This window comes from Aptenodytes patagonicus, chromosome 7 (assembly GCF_965638725.1).
Source record: "Aptenodytes patagonicus chromosome 7, bAptPat1.pri.cur, whole genome shotgun sequence".
In the NCBI taxonomy this organism is placed as follows: Eukaryota; Metazoa; Chordata; class Aves; order Sphenisciformes; family Spheniscidae; genus Aptenodytes; species Aptenodytes patagonicus.
Genome location: NC_134955.1, coordinates 66425060 through 66438903, shown reverse-complemented (window position 1 = coordinate 66438903; position 13844 = coordinate 66425060). Strand labels below are relative to the sequence as shown.

At 47.6% G+C, this 13844-nt stretch overlaps 1 protein-coding gene across 1 annotated transcript in view; it reads left to right on the top strand.

Annotated features, from left to right (window-relative positions):
- Positions 1 to 6393, top strand: part of SLC38A6 (solute carrier family 38 member 6) — a 45956-nt gene extending 39563 nt beyond the window's left edge. The window contains exon 16 of the mRNA XM_076345644.1: positions 380 to 6393. Within this exon, the coding sequence (XP_076201759.1) occupies positions 380 to 460 (81 nt within the window). The 3' untranslated portion in view covers positions 461 to 6393. The remainder of the gene's footprint in view (positions 1 to 379) is intronic.
- The last annotated feature ends 7451 nt before the right edge of the window (positions 6394 to 13844 follow it).

Genomic DNA, 13844 nt, shown 5'->3' with positions numbered 1-13844 from the left:
AAGAATCCATTGTAACTTGAAGTATATTTTGAGTAAAATACAAATTCAGTTTCTTAATTCGTTCAGACTTGTAAAGGGCAAATGATATTTTTTTGGGGGGGGGGGGGGGGGGGGGGGGGGGCAGATGGCTAGTGTGAGCAAGGAAACCAGACTGCTCTGAGAGTCCCCAGTGAAACTATCCCAGAGCAGGCTTAGTTCAGTTTCCCCCTAAGCAGATACCTTGTGTTGGAAGGCTGAGTAATTTGAAACATTAAAGATTATTTTAAATGACACTATTTAAACCTGTTCTTACAGGTTTTTTCATCGTTAGTTACAAGCCTTAGAAATGTAAAATGCTTCCTTCAGTAAAACATTAATTTTTGCTTTTCTTTCTTCACAGGCATGTGCATTGGTTATTTTTGGCATTTGTGTTGGCCTTCTCAGCTTAGTTCTAATAATTTTGAATTGGATTGATCAATAACAGCCTATTGTCTGAACTGAGCTTCAGAAGGACAGCAAGAACCAGAGACGTGTCAAAACTACTGAAATGAACGCTGGACGTCCTAAAGAAGACACTGACCGAAGCTGTCTATGGAAGAAATAGTGCTCTTTTTCACTGCGTTACCGATGTTCCTTCTTTTATCTTGAGTCACTCTCTTCAGTTACTGGACAATTAGTCTTTGCCATTCTAAAATATTACTTTTTAATGATGTAATTATGACAGGTAAAAAGATCTCTTGAGAATTTTGCAGTGCGAAAATGGTTTAGTGCACATGGTGAACAAAAGCAGAACCTTGAAATAACTTCTCTTTTAAAGACAATGAGATGGATAGATACATCAGTCATGACGTGCATATCATGATGTGTGCATTTAGGATAATGCACACATTACTCTAAACAGTGAAAGACTTCTAATGCTTGAACAATTTCCAAAATTTCATCCGGTTCATATTAAGAACTTCCTGATTCCAAATGTTTACCCTAATTTATCCTAACATGGATCCAGAAACCAACTGCCTTAGCCCAGTTTAATGGGCACATCATGATAATATTTGTTAATTGTTTTTTTAAATACAGTTTTTATACCTCAGTGTACTTGAATCATACTGAAGTAATTTTTAAATTAGGCGGCTTTGCCCATCTAGCATAATAGCTTTTAGTGGCATTAGGAAGTATTTCCATTTTGCAGTTAATAATAGACATTTTTCAATTAATATCTGCTTTTGAATATTATTCAATGTACCTCAGTATTCCTCCCAGTGAAAGACTTTTTTCTTTTTCTCTCTTATTCCCATTTTTACAAGTGTTTCATATTTGAAATAGAGTGTTTCTATATTTTATGTACTGTTGTGTGTCAGAGAAGGTTTGGGCTTGAAAGGTGAAATTCTGCCTCTGTTGAAGACAAAGGAAATTTTACGTTTATGGAGCCCTAATTTCACCTGGGATCTCTATAAACTTCCATGTACCCTTTTATAATTCCTTTTTTTTTTTTTGCCTGAATGGAATGTGAATGCAATTTTCAACACCAACTGGGCTCTGTTAAATATGGTATTGAGTGCCCACCACAAAAGTTCCTCATGTTAGTAGAATGAAAGCAGTGGCTGATACCATGGTAAGGTTTTTAAAATTTGTTTCTATCAGATGGGATCTGTTGTCTTTAAAATAGCCTAATCTCTTCAGAGACTTTATGCCCTAAGGAAGCTAAGCCTCCACAGAAATGGCTTGTGTAAAGATAAGAAATTAGACCTCAGCCTCAAACGGCAATATTTAGAGAGTGGGAAAGTTCTTCACTATTTCCAGATGCAATATTTCTTTTAATTTAGCTTAGCACTTTTACATCTGAGAAGTGGAATAAGATACAACTGAATCATAGCGAAGTAATACCATAGCGAAGTAATATGAAAGCAGCTGGTAAGTGACATTTAGAGAAATTTTTCTGTCCATAAGGTGCACAGTTAGCAAATTAGTTGACTGTTCCTAGAAAGTCGTGCTGAGACAGTTCCGTTAATATGTTGAATTACGTTTTATCGGTTGAGACAGGGGAGATGCCCGAGCCTGGCATTTCTAACTTCTTAGCAGCGGGTCTGTGCTATTAATCTTTTTAATTATGTCACATTGGAGTTGGAAAACGCTAATTGATGTGCCAACTTTAACATAACCCTGATTGAATGTGCTTTATCCTCACCTGTCTAAGAGGGAGGAAGAGCAAATAGCAGAGCTGGAATCACCTTCTCTATTCCTGAACTGACAAACTAGGATTTCTCATGCCAACAGATCACTCGGCTCTCTCAAGGATCCCTAAGACTTTTCATTTTTGATAGATGGCCTGAAGGCACCCAGGTGGTGCAGCCTGGTACTGCTTCAGGAATCCTTTTTGCCTGGGGAATATTATTCTACTTAGGAGTTTAATATAGAAACAGACATGTGTGGTGAGGCCTGGGAACTAACTCAGAAGTTTTGGTAGGATCCCAAAGAAAAGGATCCCTGGAAAAGACTGCAGTTATTTTTATAATAAAGTTTCTAGCAGAGGTTTCGCAACACAAGGTGAGCCATCTCATAGTTTGTCAGTACCAGAAACAGCATGTCCGCTCTTGGCCAGAAGTTCACAGCTACTTCTGTGGCACTGGCAGCGGCTCCTGGTCAGCGTGTTTAACTAGCAGAAAACCAACATGACTGCGAGGTGTGACACGTTACCTGCCAAAAAAATGAACTGAGTGAGCTCACTTAGGGGACGAGAAAAGTGAGGGGGGTGGTAGGAGTGGGACCGCCTTGGTGAGCAGCAGCAGCCATTAGATAGCACATTTTTCTCATAAAACCTCACACTTTGCCCAGCAGTTTTGCTTCAGCAGGTTAAAGTGTGTGTGTGCACGTAGGGGATGCCTCTGACTTGAGAGGTCTCTGGCCTCCTTTGATCAAGGGATCAATCAGACCTTCTCAGCGTTGTGTGAGTATTAATGGTTGAGGCTCCCTATCTTGCCTTTATTCTTGCAGTTCTCCCAGCTTGTTAAACTCTTGATAACCAGATGTAGCTGCCTTCCTGCCTGTGGCTACCCTCTAATAGCTGTGTTTCACAGGCTTTGTTATACTCCAGGGATTCAGCCACTTGGGGTATCTCTGGCAGTAGTGTAAAAAGCTAAATACTTACCTTACAAAAGCGTACCTTGAGAAAGCAATGACAGCTGTACATCAGGAAGTGATTTCCTATCTGACTGAACCACAACTTTCTAGGAAAACGGGAGCCCTTACATTCATGTGAATGAACTGTAGGGTTTTTTCAGACACTAGAATTTAGGAGGAATATTTATTAGAAATGTTACGGAAATTGTTCCTCATTTATCGTACGCTCTTGTAGCATACTATTGAGTAACACTCGTAATCACTGCAGTCACTTTATTTTAAACTCTAACCAGCAGGACTTAACACTGAAGACTTCGAGTGTCTGTGAAGGTGCAGAAAGTTGGCAAAGTTTTGCTAAGCTTCTGCTCTTTCCTCCTCCCCCTGAAGAAGCTGCGTCTTGCCATGCACTGTAATAGTCTGTTCGTACGCAGGCAGTTGGGTTGGTGTGCGTCATCTTCAAAAATGTGACTGAGAGAATACCTGAAATACAGTGTTAATTTTACAGTTGATTCCTGTAATGCTACGGAAACCATTACATTATTGTTTTTAATCCCCGAGTATTATCCTAACTAGCCTGGCTGTTAACTAACTGTCCTGATAGGTAGACTTTGGAATGATGAATACCAGTGTATGAAGTTCATACTCGGTGAGGCTGAATGGAGGCAATTCACGCCTCTGCTGGAGATCTATTACTGCATTTTGGCTGCGGTGCAGAAGGGATAGCAGCACAGGGCCTTACAGAATGTGTGTTATCTTTCATCTGAAAAAGAGTTAGAAATACTGCTACTTTTAAGTTTCTATGATATGTAACTTAAAATATGGAGAGAGGGAGAGGGGCAGAAAGAGAAAGAACTTCTATTTCCAAATTTAGAAAAAAGTATGAGTGTTTTCCACAGTGAAAAAGCCGAGTAAGGACGCTGGTTTTATCCTTCGCATCTCCCACCGACTGTTCTGTTTGTTGTGTCTGTGTAAAGATTTCACTACAATTGTGCACTAGCAAAACAGGCCTCCGATCTGGAACTCTCTGCTCACTCACATGTTGCTAAATATATTTTTTTCTTCATTCTTGTGTACAGATATTTTTTTCCCCTGAATTTCCAGTGGTTCTGCTTTATTACCTGTAGTTAGCATTTTCCAACCTTCTTTTCTGAGGATTTGACAGGAATGGATGAAGGGGCCCGCAGCATTTCTGAACTCACTTGGAAGGGTTGCCTTTCCCCAGCTGAACAAGAACAATGTAAGAGGTGAAAATTAATTGGTAGCCTTTGATTTGTTTTCTCTCATTCTCCTATTTCCGTTCCTTGTCCATTTGAAGGCTGCTCAAATTTCAGATGGACTGTGGTAAGCTGGGTGTGGAGTGTCTCTTGTAAACAGCATTGCAGGAAGGAGTGCTGCAAAACAAAGGCGCTCCAAACCTGCCTGTGTATTGTGGCAAATGCTCGTGTTTTATTCCCATGTTTCTAAGCAGTTTGCATCTTAATATATTGATATATTATTATATTGATAATATAATTATATATTGATTAATATATTGATTTTCACGGCAGTAAGTTTGTTTAAAATTGTCTTGTGTCCCTGTATAGTGAAAATTGAGACACTGAAACTGTCCTGTCCTCTCTCTCTGTCTCTCCTTTCACCTTCCCCTTCAATTCAGTTTTGCATTAATACCGGTTACGTGGCCCTGAGCAGAATGTGCTCTGAGGCACGTTCAATGAGCTGAACAGTCTGAGTGATCATTAGGGGGAGTGCAGCCTGGGTGAAAGGTGTGGATCGGGGAAAGCACCGCTTTATCCATGCCCTGCAGGCTTGATTTTCACTGAGTGCCCACCACTGCTCATCACTGAAGGTCAACGCTACACATAGGCAGACCTTTTTGGTGCGCCCACCATGTCTGTTCTTGTAAGAATTTGTCTTTTTGAAATACGGAGACATCTTAACTTTGCAACATGGGAAGACTGTGCTGATTTGGAGTTCTTAAATCATTTGTTTCATGTGTAATATACTCAAAGTGCCATACGTCCTACCCTAGCAATCCTCCTAACGAGGATGAAAACACGATGGTGCAATGGGATCTGTCTGATTGAGCTGCTAGGGCAAATGTTAAATTCTTGAGCAGCTCCTAAGCGGATCATCTGCATTAGAGAGAATACGGGCTTGTACTTTATGATTGTATTTCTCATGCTGCACAACGTATCGTTGTGGTATGGATCTGGAAGTCAGTGCTCCAAGAGCTTTAGTCCATGGAGGCTGCGAGGATGCAGGGGAGCCGTCAGTCCACGCTGTTTGAGGCTCCGTAGGCATCTCCTTTGGACGGAAGTAGTGCAGGGTTATGGACCTGTGGGGGCATTTTGCCTGACCCCGTATGGCCAGTCTCGTTTAAAATAAATTCCTAAAATTTAATTTTGAGGATTATTTGTGAAGAATATGAAACGCTTTCACGAGCATCAGCTGATGCGCGTTCAGCATTACATGTGATACGTGAGGACAGAAGTGTGTCTGTTCTGGATAGAAATACCAGTGATGTCCCCCTTACTGCGCAGGCGTGCCTCTCTTGCGGGCCAGCTCCTGAGCCCTTGCCGAGCCGAAGGGAGGTTCGGGATTCGGAGTCCTGCCAATTCAGCAGCCTGGGGTCTTCGCGTGGCTTACGCTGATAGTTCTATAAAAAACAGAAGGAGATGGACATACTTACCAACGCATCACTGCAGATACTTGGAGATTAATCAAGTTGTTTCCAAATGTCCCTACTTAAGGAGATGAAAATTAATATTCTTATTTCTATAGTGGGCATCCTAGTGCGCTCTCTAATTAAAGATTGAAATTCAGATCAGTCCAGGAGCTAAAGTAACATTGGTTGTTGTAGAACTCCTTTCCCGATTAGATTTAATTTAACGCTTTGCCTGAAATTGTTGTTCTACAGTTGCCTTTCATGTTGAAAGCCTTAGCTGTAGTTGCTCTGCATACTGAAAAACCTTTGGACACGTTTACCGCTACTTCCTAATGACTGCCGGTGGGAGAGAATTTTCAGTGTTACGAAAGTGCTGCCTAATTTCTACAGTTTGGGGTGGTGTTTTTGGTATTTGCGTTTCAGTAGTGATCATCCAACCACGCTTCATGTGGAATTGGAATTCTTAAAAGAAAATAATTATCTGTATGTAAAAACTGCCTGGCTCATGTCAAACCTGTATGTTGTACAACAGATCGCCTATTTTGAGTTCTCCCTCCCTCAGATTCCCTGTGGAACAGCCAGGGCGTGTTCCAAAAAACCCAGAAAATAAAGAACAGTGCTTGCGTAACTCATGCGATTGGCATCTTTGCTTTGTGCGTAACGTGCCTGCTTAGTGAAATAATCAAGCGTTGTCGTCTCTGCAGTTAGTTCCTGACGTGCAGCGGTGTTGCTGCTAGCCCCCGCTCAGGCTGTAGCATTACTCTCGCCAGAGAAGGGCGTCGTTCTTAAAAAATCATTCCTGGTTTGGTGGTGGTAGCACATTTGTGCACTTACCTGTGTTCTCCTTCATCTGCGTAGTCGTGTGTGATCCCCGCTCTGTTCCGCAGGCGATGTCTTGCAGCACCCAGCTTGAAGTGAATGTGAGACACGGTCTGGGAAGCTGCTACTAATTGCTCCTCCCAGACCTGTCTACTCTCAGTGCTTGATTTTACTCTTTGAACTATGCTCTCAAAAATGTAAAGGATGCAGAAAATAACTTGTCCAGCAAGAATTGCATTAGACATCCGCAGAGGTATTGGTTTCACCGACAGCAAACCTGCCTCTTCTGCGCTGTTCTGCTCCTCTCTATAAAACAAGAGGCAGCAGAAGAGATCCCGGAGGCTGGCCCTGTAGGCCAGCACGGCCTCCCGGCCGCAGGCAGTGGTGCCCGGCTGGCCTGGCAGTGCAAAGCGGGGTGAAAAACTGCTCGTGGAAACCCCCTTGGGAAGGGCCTTCTTGTGCAGCAAGGTGAGGGTCAGCCAGGGAAGGCAGAGCGTTTTGTTATGGGGTGGTAGCAAGAGGGACGGTGGCTGCCCTGGAAGGGCTCTGGAGCAGGGACGTGCTTTTTGGTTGTAAATCGCGGTGCTCTCTAATAGCTGTGGCTGACAACCTGCGAGCGCAGCTCCAAGCACTTTGCAAGGTCTAAGGGAGTTCTCAATAGAAGCAAAAAATGGAAAAACAACCTCATCGTTGTGCTGCTGGCTCAATTCCAGAGCTGTGTGAATGCTCGCACATGTGGAAATGAATATCAGCAAATTTGTGTTTACTTAACAACGTTTGCCCCAACTAGAGCTGGTACCAAAGAGCACAAACCCCGGCTTTTTCAAGTGTGGTGCAGAATTTGGTCTTGCGCTGCACCAGCTGCTCGTACCTGTTTTTGTTGCCGAGCGGGTCCTGTCCGTGCTTGGCGTTTCTCTTGCCTCCAGCATCGCTGCTCGCATGTTAGTGGTTTATACGGCAGCCGCGCGACGCCAGGCAGCTCTCTGCACCTGGTTTAAATTTAAAGCTCGTTTGCACATGATGTCACACTTTTATTGTCAGCCCGGCGAAGGTCAAGACAGTTCAGTTTGGGAAGGTTTGCATTGTTGAGCCTTTACAGTGCTGCCATTAATGCCTTCGCCATCTGACTTACATTTCAGTTTTCTGGCATGATGTAATCGAAGGCACTAGATTTATATGACGAACGGGGAGGCTGGTGCGGTGGCTAATCAGCCCGGGTTGCAGAACTACTTTTCTGAAGACCGAAGGTGGAAATTATTGCTCCACGCATCATGTAGCAAATCACGGATCTGGCCAGAGGAGAGTTAATGAGCCCTGGAAGCTTGGGGTGGTTGTTACAGGCTGCTGCCTTTCAGGAGCCCGGTCTCACCGCTTCATCGACCGGAGTGGGACGGTGTTCCCAGGAGCCCGATCTCTCCACCCTCCCAGGTAGCTCTGCTTGATAATGGGATTACACGCAGGGATGGAGAAAAGATTTTGGGATGCGGTTACGACGGCGCAGAACCCGTAGGGCTGGAGTCGAGGGCCATGAAAATCTCAGGCCCTAGTCTTGCCTCCTCCAGTCACGCTCTGCTGTTTCATTTTGTACGTTGGTCGGGAAGCGGGGCTGTAGCCTAGCGTTTCCCCAGCTGGGTTTGTGCAGCTCGTGGCTGTGAATCTCCTGTAGGAAGGGTTTAAGTAGCCTGTGTATTTTATAGCTTCTTACAGGCCTGGCACTGGGCATAGCTCGTGGGATGCGTGTTTAGATTTTTGCTTCGGGATTTTGATGAAGAGCTTCCGTCCCTGTTAAAGGGAGAAATGGCTGAATTCATGCTTTTTATTGTCTATGATTCACTTCTGTTTCTCCAAATATACAAGTCGATATTTGATCCTTCAGGCCTAAGCTTTGAAGAGCCTGAGCAGTGAGACAGAATCAGCTTCGTGTTGGTGGGTACCAGATGCGGACGCAGAGACAGTCTGGGCAGAAGCTGTGCCGAGGGGGTACCTGTTAACCCGTGTCTGAATGGCATTGGGGCGAACTTCTGAAATAGCACCCACCTTCTCCTCCTCTTGCTCCGTTTTAATTGCCAGTCATTGCGCGGTCATAGGAGCCCGTCTGGAGGCTCACTCACCCCTGAGATTTGGGTAGGGGTGCAGGGGAATTTCTGCTATTGCTCACTGACCGGGTGCTGACCAAGTTCTTCGGGGCTTGGAGTTCAGGGGTGCGGAGAGCTATAGGTGAAATCACATGTGGCAGGTAAGGGATGCAGATGGAAGGTCTGTCTGGAGGTGACTTCGCTCAAACGGGGAGAGTTGAGGTCACTAGAAGGTGTCTGAGACTCAGTATTTCCATAGGCCATTCCTCTGCCTGGGCTCCAGAGGGGGGTTGTAGCCTTCACTGCCCTTTTGATGTTGTCTACATGTTTTGAGTACAGGGTCACCGTGCATATTTTTCTCAACAAAGATATGTGGAATTTATGCCCCAAACATTGCTGCATCTTCAGGATGTTGGTCCTTTTACTCCTCCTGGACATGTGCGCTTCTCGGGAGCGATGCAGCACAGCGAGGTCCTGCTTGCAGACTGCGACTTGCCAGGCACTAGTAGTAAGGAAAGGCGGAGTGAAGAGCTAAAAGCCCTTTTATTGTATCAATGGATATTGATCCATAAACTCTGCTGCATAAAAGCGGGCTGCTTCAGATTTGGTGGGTGCTGAGACCAACGGAGTCATTCCCGTGGCACTTTGGGGTTGCCGGCTGTTACTGCAGCACATCCCTTCCCACGGGTCAGAACGGGTTCGAGGTGGGGATGAGCAAGAACAGCCTCGGCTGTTAGGCAAGCGATGATACCGTCAAGGGCAACCAGGCCTCTTGCACAACGTGATCACCAGATGGGATTAAGGAGAAGGGTCCGTGTCTCGGGGGACGGCATTGCAGAACGAGGTGTGCCCTGCGAGGCCCGTGATGCTCCCCGGCAGCCGCGGCGGGACAGGGAGCTGCGCGGATATGGTCATTTTTAATACTTACCAGAGCATCGCTGCTGGAGCCAGCTCCAAAATTGTTGTTGAAATGGTATGGTTTTCCTTTTGGTATTTGCTGGCATGGTTTCCGCTGCTGTTTACAAGTCATTTCTTCTGGAACCATCTGAGCAACGGGAACATTCGTCTGGTCCTTTTCCAAGGGGAGATTACTCGAATGATGGTGGAGAGACATTATCTTGGCCTGGCTGCCAAATGTGAGTCGAAGACGTCTGTCTTGCCATTCCTTAGTCTGACAGTTCAATTTGGTGGGTCGGAAGCCAAGGAATGATGTTTCCCCAGGGGATGCAAAGCCTCAGGCTGGAGATACATGGAAACCATGGACAGATTCCACCACACACCCCCCACCCCCTGCCAAATTTCAGTGTTCTGAAAGTCGATATTCGACCTTCTTCCAGCCACTGAAGCTGTTCCACCAGGGCAGGGGCCTCGTGTTTGCCACGTCTTGTCTAAACAAGGCCTTTCCCTTTGAGCGGAGGTGTCACCGCACATTCTCCAGCGCGCTGCGAAGGGGGAGGTATTTGGCTTGAGCACTTCCCCGCCACCCCTCGCTTCCTCTGTGGGGGTGGAATACAAACACCAGGGCTTTAGGGGTCCCGGGAGAGACCGAGTGAAATTCCTTGCTTGGAAATGAACCTTAATGCCGAGAAATTGAGTCTTTTTAAAATGTAATGCTAAGCACAGCGTTTCACTAGGCGTAAAGAAACTCCACGTACATTAGTGTTTTGATAGCTCAGCGTTATCCGTTAGGCTCCAGCTTCTGGGATTCAGGGGATGGCTGAAGCGATCTCACATGGAGATTTGGAGGGGTTTGGGGTTTTTGTGCACTTTTTAGCCCCAGCTTTGACTGGCAGGGTTTGCCTCTCCTGACTTCAAGGAGAGTTGGATCGGTCCTTTGAAGGTGTTTGCTTTAGGGATCTTTCCTCTGTGAACGGGTAGCGGAGCAGCCTTGCCCATATAAATCAATTTGGAAGTGAGTTATAAAGTGCTTAATTTGCCTTCTATTAAAATTCCTTGTCGTCCCTCCAGTCCCTACAGCTTGCTGTTAAATGAGCTCTTGGGAAGCTGGGGATTGAAGTCCCTTTCTGCGCTGCAGAGGGAATGCGCTTGACTGGGAAGATCTAAAAAGCAGAGTCCGATGGACAAAAGCTCTTTGTTGTCCCGTGCCAGCCCAGGGGCTTCGCGTGAGGATAAAGAGCACGAGCAGGTGACATGGGTGCCCAAAGGTCAGTCCCCTTTTCTGGTGTCATCCTGCTGCTGGGGAAGTGTTTAGGAGCCTAAATGACGGAGGCTTTCAGCAAAGCCTGAATCTTCAGGATCCAGCCCCTAAAGAGGGGTTCCCTTTGCCCAGGCTGGGCTCTGGCACAACCAGGCTGGTCCTGGAGCGGCCGCAGGACTGCTGGAGGTTGCTCCAGCTGCAGAGAGGCCAAGGCTAAAGATCGCCAAGGCAAAGGGATTCCCCATCCCTGCCGTGTCTCCGGGGCAGGAGGAAGGTGGCCGAGAGTGGAGGGGAGGAGGGAGCAAGGGGGGAGGAAGGATTTGCTGGGCTGCCTCTTGCAACTGTGGTGTTTTGCCAACCCAGAGCAGAGTGTGTGATTAAAAGCACGTGGCAGCGGCCCCTCTGTGCAGGGGGTCTGTGGGGCTGGGATGGGGACATCAGCCCCGCTGCTTCTGTCGCCCTCCATGCCTCAGCTGCCTGCGCCTCCCTGCCATGGTTGTCTGGTCTGCCCTCGCCCCCCGCGATGGTCCTATTGTGGTGACCCATCCTGTAGCCTCATCCTCTGCCTTCAAGGAAACCAGAGGAGAGCCCGAGGGCAAAGCCTGTCACGCCGCCTCTTCTGAGCTGGCCATAAAGACGCTCGCCTGTCCCCGAGGGTCTAAAAAAGGCACAGGGGGTGGCTCAGTGGGTAGGAGACACTCCCAGCGCCAGTGTGGCACCTCCCAGGCTGCTTCACCAGAACGACTCCACCAGTGTTAACGCCGGGATTATTTAACCATTGTCACTTTGGGGACCAGGCAAAGTTGGCCATCACAGCCCCCTGCGACGGGCGCATTGCACGGGCACAGCAGCCACAGGGTTTGTTGCTGTGTCCCAGCAGCTCCAGCTGGTTCTCAGCCGAGCTTCACTGAGCCCAAACTTCAGCGAGCGGCTGTGGGAGCTGCCTCCTGCCTGGCCTCGGCCTTGGGACATGTGCGGGGCTCAGGGTTGGGGTGGCGAGAGCACGAAGGACTGGGGTCGGTGCCCAGGACGGCTCTGCAGGCTGCTCTGCCCCGGGCAAGAGGTCTTGGAGCAAATTAGACCTTATTTCTAACTTTCTTTACCATGTGGTTAACGTTAGCTGCTGCCAATAGTGATCAGCAAAAATTCGCTTCAAGTGGGGCCATTGCAGCAAATGTTTTGACACGTCCCACCCAGGCTGATCTTTTTAAAGACCCATCTTTTCTGGTTTAAACAGAACCGCAGAAATGCCCAGGTTGCTGGAAGCATTTTTAAAATGAGCCCAGAAAGCGGCGAGTGTCGTTATCAGGAGCTGCTGAGCAAACACAGAGTTTAATAGGGTAGCGCAACTCTTTTCGCTTCTATTCTCTGCAAAAATAGGTTGAAACACAAGGAGTGGAGAGAGCCATTTGCTGAACCTGCATATCTATTTTTACTCCCCTGCTCCATAATGTTCCTAGAATAAATCTTTTAGTGCACAGCAGGGTAGGAAAAAAATAGTGCTGATGGCATCTCTGCTATCCCCATTGTGCTGCGGGGAAAGAGGGCAGCTGCTTTGCTGACCTGTCACTTGCATAAACCCGCATTCCAGGTACAGAGGCCATTTGCTCATCGGGGTTGGTTTGACGAAATGGCCACCGGGGTTTATATATAGACCCTGCCTGTCCTGCCAAGTTGTCTTAAATTCTTGTAAGTTGAATGAAAGTTGGAGGGGGTGGGAGAGGATCAGCTTGAAAAATAGAGCCGCTAATCTACTGGTGGCTCTGGGAGAGCCTGCCGGGATGTCCCGTCCCCCCCGGGGCTTTGAGCATCCGCGGGCATCCCGCTGGGAGGGGGAAGCAGGTGGTGCCCCCACGTCGGCCCGGGGCTGTGGGTTGCTCCATGGGCTGCTGCGGCCACCGCCGGGGTGCCAGGGTCTTGAGTGATGAGGGAAGGTTGGGAAGAGTAATTATAGCTTGTCTCAGCGCCAGGCCTGGGGGGCGATCGCCATCCCGGGGATGTGAAGGGCACAAGTGTTCAGGGCAGCTCCCTGAGGACAGTGGGATGCAGTTCCCCATCGGGGAACACAAATGCCCTGACGGTAACGGCAAGGAGTCTGCGGTGCGGTCCCCATGCATCTTGCCGGGGCGAGCCCCCAGCCCGTCCATCGATGTGTTTTGAGCAGAGCAGGGGGAAACACTTGGGGCTGGGCTGGGGGGAGAGCTCATGCCCAGCGAAGCCCCGGTGGGCGACCCCAGCCCACCCCGAAGCCATCCCCTGGCTCAGCCTGGGCTTGCCGTGCCCTGGGCACCCGTGAAGCTCTGCTCCCGGCCGGGAGCACAGTCATATGCTGAGCAGCCGCCCTCTTGTTTATCCAACCTGTTTTTGAGGATTGCATGGTTTGCCTCGGATCGCGCTTCTTTGATTATGCCAAAAAACCTCAGCAAAACAAAGGTGGTTGTGCGGTAGGAAAACGTTGCCCTTGCCCCCAGCATCCTCACGGTGGAAAAAGCCCAAAGCAGCCCCAGCCCCACAGCCAGGCCCACGTCTGCCCCCGGACACCCGCTGTCTCCCCTGGAGATTTTGGGAAGTGACCAACAGGGGCTGGACTTGATGTTAGTTCTTGTGTCTGCCTCATCTAAATAATTATTTTTTGCTTTCTGAAAATGCTATGAACATTGAGGGTATTTTTCCCCTTTCCTTGAACAGATTGTGTTTATTTCCATCAGAGTTCAAGTAGCTGCTTGATACTTCATTAATGGCACTGATGCGGATTTTATTTTTTTTAAGTGATCCCATGTCTGTGCCAAAATCTGACTCCGGAGTCCCGGGGTAAGCAGCAGAACTGTGCCACGTCGCCAGTTTTCACCGCTTCGGTATGAATTAGCAATACCTGATACTCGTACAGAGGCTTTAGGCTCAGAGGTCATGCCAGTAGACAGAATTTCATCTTTGAAAAGAAAAATCCTTTTACTTCTTGTGACTGTAGAGCAGATCTGGGACACAGAAAGCACAGCGAAGGTACGCTCCATGCATCGTTGTCAAAAACCTC